The sequence below is a fragment of the Barbus barbus genome (assembly GCF_936440315.1).
Source record: "Barbus barbus genome assembly, chromosome: 35".
Taxonomy (NCBI): Eukaryota; Metazoa; Chordata; class Actinopteri; order Cypriniformes; family Cyprinidae; genus Barbus; species Barbus barbus.
Window position 1 is genome coordinate 9,847,125 of NC_136763.1, and position 20,962 is coordinate 9,868,086.

Consider the following 20,962-nt stretch of genomic DNA (forward strand, 5'->3'; position numbering starts at 1 on the left):
AAATGCATTTCTGAATAAGAAGAATTAGAGAGTAAATGAGACACTTAATTGGAAAGTCTAAGTTGCTTTCAGTACCTCTTGTTTCGTTCACTTTTACTTTCTCTCTTTATCTCTCTCTATATCGCTCTGTCTCTCCTTCCTCCACTGCAGTCCTCTCTCTCTCTCTCTCTCTCTGTCTCTCTCTCATAGTCTGCATCTCTCTCACTTTCTCCTTCTGATGTTGGACTCTTTCTCTTTAGCTCTACCTGCATAAGCAACATTTTAATTCCACTCTCAAAATTTAGGGTGCTCAAATTAGGCCTGGGCGATAAAACGGTATCGGTATTTATCGATGGTACACCTTCATCTATAACGATATACATTTTTTTGGATATAGCGCATGATATAGGCACGTGCTATGATTGACAAGCAGACAGCACACATGAACACATGCTGAATGTTACCGAATATTACTAGGTGTGCGTCGGTGGGGGAGCCTCAGCAGAGGCGCACGAGATGATGTAAGTGTCGTTGTCGTACTTTGTTTTTCTTAATCTGTCCAATTGAACCCACATGATGCGCCACTTCATTTTTAATATTCATAAAAAATATTAGAGAAATATAGAAGCTCAATGCGGAGAAGTTATTGGTTAGGTTAAAACCGAAGCCATTCACAAGGAACGCATATTAGGCGCATTTTTGGGACAGACAGCTATGACTGTTGCACTTGCGTCTCATGCAAGAGATGTATAGAAAGCCATGTAAAGTTAAAAGAGTTTAAAGTTTTAGAAAACATGTTGTGAATTTGTGGAGGTTTATTCCATTTCCCCGCGTCTCATGGTTTTAAATGCAATCTGTGCGCTTCGGCTATTTGAATTAAGCTATGTATAAACACATGATGCTGTTTTGTTCATAATTGCTTATGCAATTTATGAAATTATATTTGATTTATATATGTTTCTGTATATTTATCTTAACTTGACCCTCTAACTCTAGCACTCTCTATTCTAATTTTATTTTATCTATACGTCTTTTTATAATAAATAAATAAATCAAAATAAATAACAATAATTATCTGTACTGCGTTAGGCTAACCAAGACTTGTAATAGCACTTGCAAGTTGTTGCTCTTTTGTTAGTTTTTGATTGCTTCTTATGTCCTCATTTGTAAGTCGCTTTAGATAAAAGCGTCTACTAAATGACTAAATAAATAAATATGTTAATTTAGACGTTGTGCACGTTTTTTATAGACTGTTATTTTAATTGCATTGAATAAACAAATTAATGCACTGCATGCATTATTTTGCTCATTGCGCCCTCATGTGGCTATAAAATCTGCAAATAAAACATAAGACAGGAGATATTTTTTTACATTTTGTGTTTGACTGTTAAAACAAAAATGATTTGTTGTTTACAGTGGTTGAATACACTGGTTGAATAATAAAAAAATCTATTTCTCTTTGTTTTAAAAAAGGTTATGAAAAATGTCAATAATTATCGATACCGAACGATAATAAACAATATATTGTTGATACATTTTTTAGCTACATTGCCCAGCCCTATTTTTGTTTCAAATATATATACATATATACATTTTTAAATGTATTTTTTTTAATGTTCCATGTTTGTTTAGACATGTTTAACCTGTTAACTGTCGCTGGTCATTTAGTGGAAACATTTGGTTCTGCGGCCCAAACAAAATCTTACTAAAAGCTAATTTTTTTAGATATCAACCTCAAATTTGGAACACAACTTCTTCAGATTTTTGTTTTTGATTTTCTAGCAGTTTTAAAGTGTATCATGTTTTGTAAAAATATATATTTTAAATAAAATATTAAAATATTTTTACGTTATGTTTTCATACACATTTTTATTTTCACTTATGCAATAATTTGCCAAGTGTCTTCTTTAAAAAGAGACCAAATTTATGTCTGTGCTTCGTAGTATTAAGATTTATAGCAAATTAAGTTGGAAATTAAATTTTTAGGTCTGTACTCAAAAAATGGAACCGACAGTTGACAGGTTAAATATGTAGCACTGTGGTCCTGTGAGGCACGATATTTCATTCCTTTGTACAGTTTGAGTCACAATGATTAGCCCCCTTGCTAAATATGAGCAAAGAAGGCTGCAAAAATAAATCTGCATTATTTTTTTTTTTAATTCACAAAAATCTTATTTAAATCACAAAATTTTATCATTGAAGTAAAATAATTGATATTGTGTGGAAATCTTATGATGAAATATGTATTCTCTTATATTTGTTGGCTAATATTATTGGCCCCTTTTTATTCAATACTTTTTGCAGCCTCCATTAGCCAAGACTTTGTCTTGAAACCCTCCCAAACAATTTATGATGACATAGGAGCAGTTTTTGCTGTTTTATATATATATATATATATATATATATATATATATATATATACATACACACACACAGGTGCATCTCAGAAAATTAGAAAAGTTTTTTTTTTTTTTGTAAAATTTAAAAAAGTGAAACTTTCATATATTCTAGTTTCATTACATGTAAAGTAAAATATTTCAAAAGTTTTTTTTTTGTTTTTTTTTAGTTTAGATGATTAGAGCTTATAGCTCATGAAAGTCAAAAATCCAGTATCTCAAAATATTAGAATATTTCTAATATTAAAGATAAAGATCAATCACAAAAAAAAAAAAAAGATTTGCAATATTGTAATATTATGGTCAGCAAACCACTGGTTTTGCCACTCTGGACAGGTGCTGAAGTCCTGCTGGAAAAGGAAATCAGCATCTCCATAAAGCTTGTCAGCAGATGGAAGCATAAAATGCTCCAAAATCTCCTGGTAGACGGCTGCATTGACTTTGGACTTGTGTTTGGATAAAACACAATTGACCAACACTAGCAGACGTCACTGCACCCCAAATCATCACTGACATCGGAAACTTCAAACTGGACTTCAAGCAGCTTGGATTCTGTGCCTCTCCAGTCTTCCTCCAGACTCCAGACCTTGATTTCCAAATGAAATGCAAAATGTACTTTTATCTGAAAAGAGGACTTTGGACCACTGAGCAACAGTCCAATTCTTTTTCTCCTTAGCCCAGGTAAGATGCTTCTGACATTGTTTCAGAAGTGGCTTGGTAGCCCTTTTCCTGAAGATGTCTGAGCGTGGTGACTCTTGATGCACTGACTCCAGCTTCAGTCCACTCCTTGTGAAGCTCTCTCAAGTGTTTGAATCGGCTTTGCTTGACAGTATTCTCAAGCTTGCGGTCATCCCTGTTGCTTGTGCACCTTTTCCTACCCAAATTCTTCCTTACAGTCAACTTTGCATTTAATATGCTTTGATACAGCACTCTGTGAACAGTCACACCTTTCAGTAATGACCCTCTGTGACTTACCCTCTTTGTGGAGGGCGTCGATGATTGTCTTCTGGACCACTGCCAAGTCAGCAGTCTTCCGCAGTATTGTGGTTTCAAAAGAACAAGAGATACCCAGAATTTATACTGTAGGGATGGTCAATTAATGAAACTCAAATGTAAATATTCTAATATTTTGAGATACTGGATTTTTGACTTTCATGAGCTGTAAGCTCTAAAAAATTAAAACCCAAAAACTTTTGAAATGTTTTACGTTACAATGTAGTGAATCTAGAATCAGGATATTCTAATTTTTTGAGATGCACCTGTATGTATGTATGTATGAATGTGTGTGTGTGTGTATATATATATATATATATATATGTATGTGTGTGTATAAAAGGCTTTCTGAAATTTTCTGACTTACCAACTTTATGCAGTTTTCCAACTCTGATCCTTAGAGAGTCTTTGGCCACAAAGTCTGTCTCCATGTAGTGCAATGAAAATAAAGCTTATTTGAACTTGATTATATTATCTTTGGCCAAAATAGGGAAAGGACATCCTGGAATGCATTGCGACAAGCTCAGTGAAAAAATGTGTGATCACTGCTGAAATGAGACAAAAGTACCTGAATATAACTTATTTTTCCTCAAAAAATTGAGAACGAAAAACTGCTGTTTAAAATAAAAACTAATTTCTGATTTACTTGTCTGGAATTCAAATGTACCAAATTTGAATCTATAAAATATGCCATTAAATTGTATTTTGTGATACTCAAATTTAAAAAACAAAAAACAAAAAACAAAAAACAACAACAACAAAAACAAATTATCATGAAGTTGAATTTCATTTCACATGCTAGAAAGCTGCCTACAGTATGTAGGAAGTTTGACATCAAGGCAGCTTTTCTCCAGTTGTTGGTTTGATTTTATTTTTATGGCCTTTTCAACAAAGTCGAGAGTGATGAGAAGGTGTGCGGAGAGATGGGGAGGTGTTGAACATGTATACCTGTGTGCACAACCGCTCTTACTGTGGGTGTAGTGAGCATGTGTGTTGTGCACTACCCACTTTGCAGTGGCTTCAACCTTACCATTTTTTTCAGGGATTTCAGCTGCATTCCAATGTGAAACAGTCAGTTCTGTTACCCCATATACACTCAATGAAATATTCATTGTTTGTCTCAGACTGAGTTAGTATGCCGGCAGATATAGTATGCTGCACAGGCTAAGACTGCAGCGTCTCCCTGTCGCTCCTCAGCATGCACATCACATATACCTCTGTAGCTTACTCTCTCTCTCTCTCTCTCTCTCTCTCGCTCTCTCTCTTACACACACACAAACATTACAAACCATTTTAGTCACCAGTGTTGGGAGTAACGCGTTACAAAAGTAATGCATTACAGTAACGTATTAATTTTTGATGTTACAAACTGTAGTGTAAGGCATTACTAATCAATTTTCAGTAATATTTTACTCAGTACATGTTCAGTAACGCTTGCATTACAACACACTTTTAGCCCCCAATTTTTATTTGTTTTATTTAATTTAAAGTCGGGCTCCGACTTTTTTATTTCCCTAGGCCCGAGCTTTGGGCCAATATTCACGTCATAGTTCAGATGCGGGCCGGTCCTCGGCCTGTTTTAGGCTTCTCCTTATCTTTATAAAGCAATTTAAAACAAAATTGCTGCGCTAGTGGAAACAACATGAGTGCGTGATGCCACGACTGTCAAGAGCGGCTCGACGGTGTTTAGTGTTTTAGCGAGCCGTCAGCACAGCTGAAGAGTTCTGCTTTCAAATACACACAATAAAGCAAAAGCCCCAGCAAAAGTAATTACCATGAATGTGTCCGGGGGGAAATGGTAAGGATTCGCCATCTCCTCGTTAGACGCGCCTTTAGAGAGAAGTGAACCTTGACGGATAACGATTGTATTAAATAGTTTTTGTTTTCGTTTTTATTTAGTTTGTTAAGTAGTAATTTAAAGCTTTCTATAGATATATTTATCATGTCTGTGAGGCATGTATTCGCTGACTTTAGGTTCATTTTTGTCATTTAGAATGTTAAGTTCTACTTCTGTAGATATTTTGGTGAAAGTAACTCAAAAGTAATACAGGAGTCATGTAACGCATTACAATTCTGAGACAGTAATATTGTAAGGTAAGGAATTACTATTTAAAATTACTTTTAAATAACATTAACAAGTAATCTGTAATGTATTACAGTTTGGAAGTAACTTGCCCAACACTGTCAGTCACACACTCAAGTCCCTATAAAGGATATCTGTCCTTCCCCCACAACATTCCGTTTGCATTTTCAGCCTTTGGGTGGCACTCTTACTATAAAAACACAGTGGCTGGAGCATACCTTCTGACTGATTGAAGGTCTAATTTTTCAATGCATTTCAACAAAGGCCAAGCAGAGTTGTCAATTCCCTCTGGATCCGGCGACTCATTTTGTGTGATGGGGGCTACAGAAGCAGATGCATTATTTATAAAACTACTCTCCTGACTGATCAAACACCAACACGCAGTATTTATTTGAGCCGCTGGACATTGGGTTTTGCTGCTGTGATGCTGCTTGTGTATTATTGCTGATGTAATGAGGACGAACTTTGGTTTGTCTGCTAACACAATACAAATGATATGTATTTCCCTGTCTTGTCTTGCATTATGGATAAATATAGAATGTCTGTATAGTGCATTAAGTAAGGAATAATTGACGACGGGCAGTTGAATTATTAGAAAAATAATGTACACCCGAGGTGGTGATGCGGCGATATTTATTTGTTTGGCCAGTGTCATTGTGGGTTTTGGTTCTTTTGCTGTTGTAGGCTGTAAGGACCTTTGAAATTACACAAATCATTCGGCAAAATGATATGGACATGTAATGCGGTGCCTGGCAATTATTTGAGTTATTTCAAAGGTCCTTACAGCAAAAGTACCAAAACCCACAATGACACTTGCCAAACAAATAAATATAGTAAACAAAAGGATAAAAATGACAGATCATGTCCAAGTTTTTGCCACAAAATTACATTTTATTATGTACGGAAAGCACATACTCTATCTATCCCGCTCTCTCTCCCTCACACTTTGCACACACGGTAACATACGCACTAAGTTGTTAGCGTTACTCTAACGTTTTTGTCAGTAACATAGTTTAGCAACTTTAAAACTACATGATTTCTCACAAGTGAGGTAACAACAGTGGCGCTGTTCGTGAAGAAAAGACAGACTCACAGAGGTAATCTCTCTCAATTCAGTTCAGTTCATATTGCTTTTATTGGCATGACATACTTAGGTACATATTGCCAAAGCATTGTACATAGCAGAATAAAAAAAATAAAAAATACATTTATTATACATCCATAAATAAACAAAATAAAATACATGTACAATACATATTTATATAAACATTAATGGTACTACTAATGCAGATGTGTTCACTCTTTACTTCTTTGTGGCATTTATAAATATGATGTGCTACCAAAGAGGAAGTAGGTCCTTCAAGTAATATTCCTAATTTGTCATTTTCATGGATTGACTGGAACTCAGGAAGAATCTGTTGTATTTGACTGTACACTGCGTCTCTTAAAGATGTGTATTTGTCACAGTGGATGAGAAATTGTTCCTCCGTCTCAACTGATTCAGTTCTACATTCATTACAGATTCAGTTTTCTTTAGGTGACCACGTCTTTTTAATATTTACTCCCAAGTATTTACTCCTGGATCTGTCACATGAAACATCTTTTGCAATACCAGAAAGAACTGTGCGAATTGCTGAGGTGACAACAGTCGGTCAATTGTATCAAATAGCAGGACCTGATTTCATAAATGTGACTGCAACTGCTGAACATTTGAGACTCAGATCTTGTAGAATTGTGCAAAAGGCTCTTGAAATTTGGAGCTTGGCCCTCACTAGAGAGGAAAAAGAACTGTTAGACCAATATTCATAGGGGTCCATTAATTTTAATTGTAAAGACCCTTTTCCGAATTTAAGTATATGTCCAATTATGGGAGAATGTAATGGTATGCTGTTAGACTGTGAAGATTTGATAATTGTGGGTTCAGAAATGGCACCTGGCAAATGTTTATATAAAAATTGTGTAAAAGCTTTTAATAAAACTTTTTTGAACAATAAATCTGACACACCTTGGAGACATGTACTTCAGCTTAATATAGATGAAAAACCAGAATGGAGAGCTTTATATAAGTCACCTTTGGCTAAGAAAACTGGAGATTTGCAATGGAGAATTTTGCATGGCGCCATTGCTGTAAATGTTTTTATCTCTTTGTTTAATTCTGATGGTACTGATTGTTGCCCTTTTTGTTTACAAAGAGAAACCCCTTTTCATGCATTTATGTATTGTGAAAGGCTGAAACCCCTTTTTGATATGCTGGAGATGCTTTTTAATTATTACAATGTCATGTTTACAATTAAATTATTCATTTGTGATTTTAAGTATGTTAAAAGTAGGTGTTAAGTCTCAGTTGATAATTTTTTTTGTTGGGGCAAGCAAAAATGAGAGTTTAAATGGGAGTCTTTGTGAAGTAGTGGAAGAAGAGCTGGGTTTAATTTTCTGCTGAGGTAATTTAGGTTTGTATAAAATTGATGGTTTTTCTGGGGATTTTTGTATTTACATTTTATTGTAATAAAATGAAGTTTGAAATCTCAATCTCTCTCTCATAAGTTAGTTATTAATTGCATTAGTCTGCTATCAACGGCTCAAGCCTCCATTACTAGGTTTAAAATGACGTTTTGCAATTAGGCGTTGGATGAGATGCAGAAGAAATAATCCTACTCACAACAGCGATTTAAGTAGAAAAAGCAGATGAATGCCTTGAAATATATCATCTGATCGAAGTCTTGAGGTGTGGCAACCATAGTATAAGCGGAATAATTGACTTCGGTCCGTGGAAATATTAGAAAAATAATGCACACCCGAAATGTAACGGGCATCACCACCTCTGGTGTGCATTATTTCTCTAATAATTCATTGGCCCGTCGTCAGTTATTCCTTACGTGTAGTGTGCATGTCAGGCCTGCCACAGCTTGGAGTGGGTCTGTCTGTTGAGAGATGGGGATTTAGAAATACTCCCTTTTTGTTATGCACATCCAAATTTATATAGTTTGTAGATGAGAGTCTGTACTTCTCAGTCCTATTTGAAATGAGTATCTTTAAGATTGGGTTGTACTTCCACAACCTCTTCTGCTACAAATGTACTGCTGTGTTTCCAATCTTCTGTGCTGACTCCTTGTGAACCTTCAAGTGTCTTCTATGCCACGTTGTGGCCTCTAAGTAAGTGCGTAGCCATGTAATTGGTCGCCTCTATTTTGTAAGACTTACGTGTAATCTGTGTCTCCCCTGTCTTTTCTTCAGCTGCTGAACTCCGAGCAGAGCTCTTTGATCCTTTGCGAGACATTGATTGAGACGGTGTACGGCGAAAGAGGACAAGTCCTCAAGTCTAAGGAGCGAAAAGTCTTTCTCTTCGGTGACATGCTTATCTGTGCCAACATCAATGTCAAGTACGTGTCCCAGACAAGGTCGATTGACTTTCTCTTTGACCCTTCGTCCCGCCTCTAAGGCTACGCTGACTGATTGAAGCTCATCAGCCGATCTAAATACAGACTCCTGAGTCTCCTGAAGCATTACAGTGACTGTCCTCAATATGCCGCAGTCAGTGTAAGGGGGTTAGCGGCTAATGGCTAAGACACAGGACAGAATTGGTCGGAGTCAAATGGGCCTTCATTATCTGGAAAACAAATAGCAGGGTGTTTAGCGACAGCGACGCAAACTATCCCCATAGATCACAGGCATAAAGGCGCTCCTCTTTTCCACTCAAATAGATTATCTATGACAGCACCATTGATCACATCTTAGCAGTGCAAAAGGTAAACAGCTAAGTGAAAAAGCTCACGCTGATGCTGAATCTCAAAGCTTTTGAGCTAGTCCTTCTACTGCAGCACACTATGTCTCTGTTCTACAATAGACTCGACATGCCATTTAGAAGATCTTAAAGAGGTGAGCACAATGTTCATCCCACAAGAATAAAATAATAATAAGAAACCCTGAAACTAGCTGAAGGTCCAGCCCTTCACAATGTGCTTACAGCTGATCTGTAAAAAAATCAGAACAGAATTGGAGAAATGTAGCACTGCATTACTTGCTTACCAATGAATAAGCGGTGAATGGGTGCTGTCAGAATGAGTTCAAACAGCTTATAAAAACATCACAATGATCTGCAAGTAATCCACATGACTCCACTCCATCAATTATTGTCTTGTGAAGCGAAAAGCATGTTTGTAATAAATCCATCATTAAGATGATGGATTTTTTAACTTCAAATCATTTTAACTTCAAATCATTGCTTCCAGCTAAAATACAAATCATGCCTATAATGTTGCTTTTTCTGGTTTTTAGCTCATTTTTGGGTGAACTATTCCTTTAACAGCAAGTCTTGTCTGATACCCAAAATCAGTTAACAAAACTTAAAGGGAATGACAATTGAAAATGATGTCATTAATTACTCTCCCTCATGTTGTTCCAAACCCGTAACACTTTTGTTCATCTTCGGAACACAAATTAAGATATTTTTGATGAAATCCGAGAGCTTTCTGACCCCACATAGACCACAATGCAACTACCACGTTTAAGGCCCAGAAAGCTAGTAAGGACATTGTTAAAACAGTCCATGTGACATCAGTGGGTCGACTGTAATTGTATGGGGAAGGGAAGGGCAGAAAGCAAGAGATGAATATAAAAACTAAGCAGGGTTTATTAAATTATAGTTGCGTATGCTTAAAGCTTAGACTTTATCCCTACTTCATTTGGATAGACTGAACTTCATCCTGTACTTTGTCTGACCAGTACAAATTCAACAAGTTTTATTATTTATAAAGCATAAGGGAAATTGCTGCTTCATAACAACAACATTAAAAACCTTGAAATTGAGAGTTTCAAGTTCTCTTGTGAAGATAAATGTCCATTGAAACCACACGATCATAAAATTAAACTACAAGAGCAATAAAAATAGTATAATAATAATAATAATAATAACTAAGAAAATAGAACAGCTGATATATATTCACTTTCTTGAAGCAGATTCTTTAGATACTTCATAAGTAAAATGAGGAGTATTAGAAAGTGTTTTACAAGAGAATACTATTTCAGTCATTTTAATTCAGTGCATTGTTTGCCGTTTTTAAATTATTTGTGAATTTTACTGCCAGCTTCTGAGTCAGAATTGCTTCAAATAAAATCCCTTTTCCTCTCTTCTGATCTGTCAGGTTCCTTGTTTTTATAATTATGCCCAAGCATTTTTACATGTTGATTCTCTTATCACCACCAGGGGCCCCCCTGACATCAGCAGTCTGGTTCCAGTAGGTCCCAAGTACACGCTGAAGTGGAGTGCCCCCTTGCAGCAGGTCCAGGTAGTTGAAGTGGGTCAAGAGGGCTCCCAGACCAAGGACACACTCTATCAGCTCGGAGGCGTCAAGCGCTCGGGCAGCTCTTCGGGATCGGGTAATAGCAAAGCTGTTGGCCACCGATACTTTCTAAACAATCAGATAACACGCATCCTTGATGTGAGTCTCCGAAATATTTTTAATTAATTGACCGTTTCTTGTGAGCAATGCACCTTTTTATGGCCTCTGCAGATGAGCGTATCTCAGACAGGGTAGATAAGAACAACAGAGGCGCACTCTAAGCAATCTTATTTCACTGTCTGATAGACCACAAACATATTCAGCATGCTTTCATCAGTTTTGGCACATTATTTCCTCCTCCACTCCCAATCAGAGAAAGCAAGTTCAGGAGATTGGAATCAGGGCTGAACACTCTTACAAAACATTATTGTGTTTTGAGTTAGAAGACAAGGAAGAGGAAAAGAGCAATTGTGGGGCACTAAGATAAATAAGCTGACAGAGCTTCAGGTACAAAGTGTTATCAGGATGTACAGGTTCTGGCTGTTTAAGCATTTTGCTTTCCGAGCTGAAATATTAATGGTGTTGTCTGTGGAACACCCATGTTGGATTGTGCACACAGGGGAGCCAGGAAATTAGATGACAGAAGATGTTTAATGCTGGGGCCTAGCAGACAGCTCGCGGGCAGGAGTCTTTAGAAGACCTCTTATGCCCCCTATACCTTATTTCTCTCTGAAATCATTATAAAACAGTGCTCTGTCCAATTTATCTACCTTTGTTATGTTCCTGCTGTTTTATAACTCATCAGTAGCTTCCTATTTTCTAACTTCCTATTTCTCATTTTCACCATTTCCATATCCCTCAATTCAATTTAAAGTACTGGCATGATTGTTTGAAATGAAATATTGCCAAATAATCAATTCAAGAAAAAAAAAAATAGTGACAGGATAAAATCTATAGTAAATATTTAAGAAATGTTTTTTAATCTATTTTATTATTATAAAGCCTATATTTTTTTCTATACACTGCCATTCAAAAGTTAGGGGCCGGTAAGATTTAATTTTTTAACACTTTTGTCAAGCAAAGATGCATTAAACTGTCAATATAACTGTGAAGACGTTTATAATATTACAAAAAATAAAATAAAATAAATTTTAAGTGCTGTTCTTTTGAACTTTTTATTCATCAAAGAATTTCCGTTTATCAAAAAGATCCTTTTCCACAAAAATATTAGGCAGCACAACTGTTTTCGACATTGATAATAATAATAAGTGTTTCTTTACGAGTCTGTACTTGGTGAGGATCTGTTTTGGTATCTCTTACTGAGTAGAGATAAAGGCAGACTGTGTCGCTCTCTTCTCTTACTCTATTCAGGAACTCTTTGCACTGTTAGCACACATTTCTGTTTTGCCTGGTCCGCGTCACATCTCTCTTCCCTTGTGATGTCACTCCATGGGGCTCCTCGCCAAACCAGATCCTATGCTCCCTCAGCATACCTCAAAATGGACTCATTATTCATCTCCTGCAGGCCGTAGTGCCATAATTTACTGATGGAATAGACCAACATTCCAGGAAAAGGCAGACCCTCTGCTGCTGCCACTGTAAAGCAACACAAAACAGTGGCATACTGCAAATCATTGGGGTCCCTGTGAACTATGAGATGGAACCTGCTCACTGATGGGGGAGCTATATACAAGCATTTGTATTTGTATTGGGGGGGTGGGTGAGAATGTTGCTGGAAAATTCTGCTTCTAGAATTCTGCCATTTAGACAAAGTAAATAATGGATGTTAGTGAGTAATACAAGAATAAAGGCCCATTCACACCAACAACGATAGTTATAAAGATAACGATAAAGATATAGTTCTAAAAATCATTCTCAGTATTAAAGAATAGCAGAGTCCACACCACAACTAACAATAAAGGCACAGAGAAATGATTTTTCTCCAGCGTATGAATGATAAAAATTGACAGCCAATCATAATCAGTCCTGCTGTAACAAGCTCAAGATTTTCAAGCAGCAGACGAGTATGAGCTTAGAATAAACGGACAATATCCTCTGCTGGTGTGGACGCTAATATAGGTAACTTTATAGTTATCTTTCTTGGTGTGAAGGAGCCTTAAGAACATTTATTATTATTATTATCCAGTTCTCACTATAAACATTAACTACGATGTTGCATCAGTAAACTCCTAATTTGCCTCTTATTAATAGTTAGTAAAGTAGTTGTTAGATAATGGGTAGGATTAGAGATGTAGAATCGAGAATAGATGTTAGGGATGGTCATGCAGAATATGTGCTTTATGAGCACTAATAAACAGCAATAAATAAAATAATTACAATAAATAATATAATATAACATAAAATGTTTTAGACTATTATTCTAGGCTGTTATTATTATTATTATTATTATTATTATAAATAATACAGTGATGTGATTTTTCCGTATAAATAAGGATTTACGTATTTATTTACGCTGCTATGGTTATTGGGCCTCCTGGACAGCATATTAAATCGGGCCCCTGCTTTCCGGGGGTGGAGTAGAAATCACGATCGCGTTCCCCTTGGTAGAAATCGTGTTTCCCCCTCGGGGGGCCCCCCTCCATCGTCGGGCCCTTATAATTGTCCTAACCAGGATCAGAATGAACCTTTATTTATCTGTATTAAATATGTTAGTCACTATTTTGTGTCATATTCTGTCATCATTTCACTGCATTTAGCCTAATGCCAAAATATGAATATTTAAAGAAGTCGCACTGTCAGCGTGTTACTGGTAAAAATTCTTTAAATGTTTAACATCGTTTAATAAGGCAGTTACCACACATTCATTCAGCCATTGTAAACACTGGATAAGCAGTAGGGGCTCGGAATAAGAGCACCAACGCACACAAACAATACAAATTAGCCATGGTTTTACTACAAACAAAACTTGCAATTGAAAAATTGCAATTGAAGTTAAACCATATAACCACAAATTAACTCGGGTTTTACTACACTGACCATAGTTTAACTATTGTAGGCTATTTTTAGTAAAAGTGTTATACAAATGGTAAAAACGGGAAAAAAATAATAATATGGCACTTTTACTATAGTAAAACCATGGTTAATTTTCGTAAGGGTGTCAAATTCATTTAAAACTGTACATTCAACAGGTATGAAATATAATCAGTAAAATAAAAATACTGTTCATGAGAAGACAAGTGCTGATGCGGCAGGTTAGTTGGGAAATATATATATATATATTTATTTATTATTCAGAATGCACATTTGGCAGGGAAATATATTTATAGGAACATTTCAGAGGGTTGAAGATAATTCATGTTAATGCAGAGAATATTATTTTTTTTTTTTATATAGAAATGCAGTACGTAAAATGTAGTAATACTCTGCATTCTCATGAGAAACTGTCTGTATGTAGGTGCGCTGAACACTATCCGGAAACTCTCGAGTCGTAATAAGTAGAACGCGGAAGTGGTTGTGCAAGTAGTCCATTAATATTTTTGATAAATGCAAATAAATGCTGTTCATTAAACTTTATATGTATCAAAAAATCCTGAAATAATGTGTATCACCATTTCCACACAAAATATGAAGCAGCAAAATTGTTTTCAACATTGATTATAATCAGAAATGTTTCTTGAGAGTCAAATAAATTTTAATGATTTCTAAAAGTGAAGTGACATACTGCCAAGAATGGTGACCCATACTCGGAATTCGTGCTCTGCATTTAACCCATCCATCGTGCACACACACAGCAGTGAACACACACACACCGTGAACACACACACACCGTGAACACACACCCGGAGCAGTGGGCAGACATTTATGCTGCAGCGCCCGGGGAGCAGTTGGGGGTTCGGTGCCTTGCTCAAGGGCACCTCAGTCGTGGTTTTGAGGGTGGAGAGAGCGCTGGACATTCACTCCCCCCACCTACAATCCCTGCCAGCCCGAGACTCGAACCCGCAACCTTTGGATTACGAGTCCGACTCTCTAACCATTAGGCCACGACTTCTTAAAAGATCATGTGACACTGAAAACTGGAGTAACGATGAAGAAAATTCTGCTTTGCATCACAGGAATAACATTACATTTTATAATATATTAAAATTGAAAACTTTTTTTAAATTCATAATTTTATTTCACAATATAGCTTTTTTCCACTTTATTTTAATCAAATAAATTCAGCCTTGATGATCAGAAGATATTTATTTCAGAAACATTAATTGTAATGTTTCCAAACATTTGGCAGGTAGTTTAATAATAATAACAATTCTATATACTATATACTTTACTATAATATATTATAGTACTTTATTATAATATATTATATTATTTTGCTATCATGATTATTAAGTGCTGCTTTTTATTTTTACAGGACAATAGTATGCATTCTTACAGTACAAGATATATATTTTAATGTACTAAAATATGTATTTTTAATAAGTCCTGTGGGGGTGACTTGGGGTGTGGTCAGATTTTCCTTCTTTTTGTCTCTAGCTGATCTCATGCCTGATAATAATAATAATAATAATAATAATAATAATATTAATTAATCATTATTATTAGAAGAACAAGAACAGAACATTTTTATGTATTATTTATTTATATTGTTTTAAGATAAATTATGATAATAATAATAATTTGTTATTATTGTTGTAGTTTTTATAAAAAAATGATTATCATGATATTCTAAATATTGTTTTTCAATAATCATTTGTTGTTGTTGTTTTTATAACAAAATAATTATGATATTCTAAATATTGTTGTTATATTCTTTTTTTATATGAATTATGCATATTTTGATTGATAAAATATCTACATTGTATAGCTGCATTTATATTTACATTGCGGTTTTAATTTAGCATCGCACTTTGGTCCCTGGACGTTATCACAGAATTGTTTCCTCAGCGGTCATGCACATAATTTTTAGATTTGTTTAAACATGTGCCAGACAGATCCTTGCTAAAATGATACGTGTAAAAGCACTGGGATATGGATGTCGGTTAAAGAACACCAAATTTGAGCTTTGTTGACTTCAGGTTTTGGACTTCCGTATTGTGCCTGCATAGGGCTCCGCTGGCGGCCACCCAGTGCATGTGTCAGTTTACATATGACAATGTGTGTGAGAGAGATAGACTAGTGGAAATGGCAGAATACCATGCCATATTGTAAAAAAAAAACAGATCCCGGCACACCAACCGGATTAGTCTGGATTACAAGTCAGCACATTCACCTGAGGCCAAGGTGGGCCATGAGCCCACAAACCTGTAGGCCCACCCGAGGCCTTGCCACAACAACAAGAAGAGTACGTCAACTCTGCCAGCTTGCGCTGTAGGGGCTCACCGTGCCTTTTTTATTCAAATGTGCCTGCTATTGATCAAGCCGTGCCAGTGACAGATGTCTCTGTGGCTGTGTGAATTGAAGACCCTATTAAATTTCTAAAGGTTAGAGAAAGACAGACAAAATAACGAGAGAAAGATGTAGAGAGAAGTGGATGGAAGCCTAGACAGAGAGTGAAAGACACAAAGACAGGTATAGAGAACCGAGAGGGAGAGAGAAAGGGAAATGGTGTGTCAGAGACAGAGAGAGATCTCTGACAGACCTTCCAGCACTACTTCGAGAATTAGGTTTAGCTGGGGGCCAACAAATGCCCGCGCAGCCCCAATTCTGCACACAGGTCACCTGATTATGCAGAGGTGCTGAAAGGCCAGACAGTCCTGCGGTCTGCGCATCCAGCTCTGGGATTTAATTACACTCCTCATTCTTGGGCTATCGGTCGGACGCGTAGAGCACATTCACCCCGGCTATTGATTCTGCAGGCAGAGACCAGAGACCACAAAAAAGTAAATGGGGATTCAAATCGATGGTACATGTCATGTCTAATGAGACACCTGCGTTTGTTTCGTCACCCTTAAAGGGCTTCATATTTCTAAATGGCTTAATTTTATACTCTGCTCCTCTTCCCTATAACATTAGCTGTTGTGGCTACACAAACAATGGGAGATCGATCTATCTTCGGTATCGATTCTCTTTGTTAGTGGTGCTACTGGGGAGTATTGACAAATTCAAGTTTTGTCAAGTCTTTTAAAGTTAAGGCGTTTGATTTTGTTTCGATTTGCATTTGGGCAAACGTTCAAATGAAAGCTTAGAGCACGATCAGTCTGTCTTCCTCTTTAAAGTTCAGGTATCATTCAGAATTTACCTTTTATGTCATTAAACCAGTGTGCAGGTTGCAGATCAATGTATTGAGATTGAGGAATGTGCATTGTATGGGAAATGCTAAAGTGTTTTTTCATTTTTTTTATTTGAGCATAGCTCACAGCGTAACCGAGCCTTCCTAAATCGATTACGAATTCGAATGATTCAGCACCTTTACGGGAAACCATACCCACAGAAATACCATCTCAGCTTTCAAGAACCCTGGATTGCAGGTGGTTTTTGCACTCTGGGGTTCAGGCTCTGATAAAGCATGGTGTGAAATTTAAGTACTGGATAAGTGAAGCTGGTTATTTTTGATTGACAGGAAATATCTTTCTGGGTCCGCCCCGTCTGTATCAGGAACTGCAGGAGTTGCAGCACGACCTCTCAGTGGTAGAGCAGGTCACTCTGCTCGTGAGGACTTTACAGGGAACGTACCAGGTCAGTACTGTTCATTACCACATGCACAGTGGGCCCAGGATGTATTTGGACCCTTAAGTGGAAACTTAAAAATCATCATTGGGCAGAGCTAGTTGAAAGTAGTTGTAAAAATGGTTCATAAACTGAAGTTTGTGGTAAATAAATTATGCATTTCATACGTTTTAAATATAAAATGCATATAAATATAAAAATACATTTGTATACTTTGTCAGTGGAATATTTTATTTTAAGTTTTTGATATGAAATTAATTTATTATTAGAAATACAGTAATATTGTGAAATATTACAATTAAAAATAGCTTTTTTTTTTCTTTTAATATATTATTAAGTGTATTGCATTATTACTCCAGTGTCACATGATCCTTCAAAAAATATTTTAATGTGCTGATTTATGATCATATTTATTATTATTGGTATTATTATTGTATGTTGTGCTGCTTAAAGTTTTTGTGAAAACTGTGATAAATTTTTTTCAGGACTCCTTGATGAATAGAAAATTCAAGGGAACAGCATTTGAAACAGAAATATTTTTAGCATTATAAATCTTAACTGTCATGAATTTAGTATGTCCTTGTTGAATAAAAGTTCCAGTTTCTATCAAAAAACTAAATAAAACAGGAAAAAAACTGAACCTAACTGACCCATCTTACTGAACCAAAGCTTTTGAACGGTATTGTAAGTTGATGTGTATATTTACTTGCATATAAGAATTTGAAAAATAAGATCAGATGTGTTTTTGAATAAATAAACTGAATTTTCATTATAAAAAAGCCCAAGTGTTCAAAAATGATAAAAAGAACAGCATCCAGGAAAAGATCAAGGTAGAATACAATAAACAGCAAAACAAAAGCAGTATTAGTCACATATGCTACAGCCATCTGGGGACGGAAGCCTTTGGGGTAAAAGAGTTTTCAGCGTAATTAAATTGTGATCAAAGTTCGGCAACATCATCAATTGATTATCATGGCATCCGTTTGATAGTTGGACGACAACATGGGGAAACCTTCATAATCTGATCCGGAGTTCATGTTCAGATGGGAGATGGGCTCAGAACAGCAAGTCTACATAGAACAAGGCTGCTCTCAAATCAGGACAGCTCCTCTGATTGCTTGACAGACACTAAACCAGTACAAAAACAGCTAGATTGCTTTTACCTCTGAGCGTTGTGTGAAAACAGTAACAGAGCTTTGTCTTGCATGGTTTGCAGACCATAACCATGCCTTTGGCCTTTCTCCAAATTATTAATTCCTACCCACAATCTAATCAGAATATAAATGCACAGCAAATAGAGAATGAGTGAACTTCTGCAGACCTCATTGATTTTGGAGATGTATTTCATTTGGATTTGGCTTTTGGGAGGTATGAATAATTTTGTTTATGAGAGGGAAACCTTTATTATTTCACCAATACTAGGAGGCCAAAAACAAAAATTGACTTGCCAAATGTGCCAATAAAGACATTTATAATTGTACAAAAAAATTATATTCCAGATACTGTCTATGCTGTTCATTTGAGCTTTTTATTAATCAAGAATCGTGAAAAAATGCATCACGGTTTCCATAAAAATATTAAGCAGCACGACAGTAAGAAATATTGATAGTAAGAAAAAAGTTTATTCAGCTCCAATTCAGCATATTATAATGATTTCTGAAGAATCATGTGCCACCAAAGGTTGGAGTTATGATGCAGAAAATTCTGCTTTGCCATTAATTACACTTTATAATAAATTGTAAACCAAATATTTTAAATTGTAATGATATTTCACAATATTACATGGTTCTGTATTTTCAGGTAGTTATTTTAGTTAAAATGCAGCTTTGGTAAGACTTTCAAAAACGTGTAGTCATATATACTGTAGTTAGGATAGGAGAAAAAAAAGTGTATGTATTTATGTGCATTGGGCCTGTGCAGTTCATTGTTTGATTTTCATTTAATTTTCAGCATTTTTTTGTGCAATGTTGGGTCACCATTTGATGTTCAGTGTGAAGTCAAGGTCTTAAAGAACATCCGTGTTTGCTAGGATCACAATTGTCTTTGTTTTCTGTGTGTATAGAATCTGAACACCACTGTAGCACAGGACTGGTGTTTGGCATTGCAAAGGCTGATCCGCATCAAGGAGGACCAAATTCAAAGCGCCAACAAGTGCCGTTTACGATTGCAAGTCCCTGGCAGACCAGACAAGTAAGTAAACAGGGCAAAAGGGGGCCGTCGTGCCCTAATGGATAGAGAGTCAGACTTGTAATCCAAAGGTCGCGGGTTCGAGTCTCCGGTCCGACAGGGATTGTTGGTGGGGGAGTGAATAACCAGCCTCACCCTCAGGCTCCACCCTCAATATCACGACTGAGGTGAGACCCTTGAGCAAGGCACCAAACCCCCAACTGCTCCCTGGGCGTCACAGCATAGAATGGCAGCCACTGCTCCGTGTGTGTATGTGTGTTTGTTTGTTCACTACTCACTGCTGTGTGTGTGCACTTGGATGGGTTAAATCCAGATCACAAATTCCGAGTATGGGTCACTATGCATTCAGGTATTTGTTATAACCAATTCAAAAAACACATTTTCCTCCTCTTGTTCTCTTGATAGATTGCATTTGCCTCAAGAAAGTAGTAAGTAGTAAGACATGTTGCTAAATGGCTTTTGAAATCTAAATTAAAAAAAATATTGTCTCGATTACACCACAGCTGGATTTCAGACTGGCAGTCTTACACATTCTCTGGAGCAGGTGATCCCAAGCGGCACTGAAACATAATGGCCGATGACAAACATGTTAATGTTCATCTGCAACAACATTAAGATGATGAAGGAGCCTGGCGCCATGTTAATTTCCCCAAATGAAAGCGCATTCCCCGGCTTTATTTGCGGCGTGCATTAAAAGCCTGCCCCACGTCACCTTTAACGAAGCCGAGCAGCAAATTACAAGCCTAATAGCATGATGGGAAATCATTAAGTGATAGTTCTCAGAATCGGGAGATCAAGGAATGCTGGAGGTAAAGTTACACAGCTCCTTTCAGTCTGGGAAGTGCTACATTATGGCTTGTCATAGAGCTTATTCAATTAATTTAACTTAGTCTGGGAGCTGCTGTTTCCCATTTGGAGCAGTAGTGTCATTTCTCTTTGATGCGTAGACAGGGGCTTTAATGTACTCTTATTATGTCACATTAAGAGTCAGTGAATGTAAATGTGTCAAGGCGGAAGCTGCACATTTTTCACAGTGCACTGCACCTGAATGTGCTTATCTTAATGATGCAGAGTGAGAGCAGAAACTTCACTCATAGAATCGGCCATGGAAGGAAGAGAAATTAAGACAGATTAGTGAATGATTCAACTAAGAAAAGAGCTGAGAAAATGGGGAGAACATGAGAGAAGAGAAACAGAGAGAAGAGGAAGATGAACTGTAAAGCATAGAGCAGTTGATGTTCATTTAAACTTCATGTTCTGTTTATACTTGAAGACTCCAAAGAGACTCCAATGATTTACATATGAAAATAATACAAATCACACCAGTTATTTTACTAAGATTATTCACCCAGAAATACAATTTCTGCCATCATTTACTCAGCCTCATATCAAGAATGCCTTTCTTCTGGGGAACACAA

General features: G+C 36.4%; 1 protein-coding gene across 2 annotated transcripts in view; it reads left to right on the forward strand.

Annotated features, from left to right (window-relative positions):
* LOC306854714 (rho guanine nucleotide exchange factor 10-like protein) overlaps positions 1 to 20,962 on the forward strand; it is a 143,636-nt gene that overhangs the window by 39,120 nt on the left and 83,554 nt on the right. For both annotated transcript variants that reach the window (XM_079392948.1, XM_079392949.1), the window contains 4 exons: positions 8,686 to 8,831; positions 10,655 to 10,827; positions 17,251 to 17,366; positions 19,420 to 19,547. In XM_079392948.1, the coding sequence (XP_079249074.1) occupies positions 8,686 to 8,831; positions 10,655 to 10,827; positions 17,251 to 17,366; positions 19,420 to 19,547 (563 nt within the window). The remainder of the gene's footprint in view (positions 1 to 8,685; positions 8,832 to 10,654; positions 10,828 to 17,250; positions 17,367 to 19,419; positions 19,548 to 20,962) is intronic.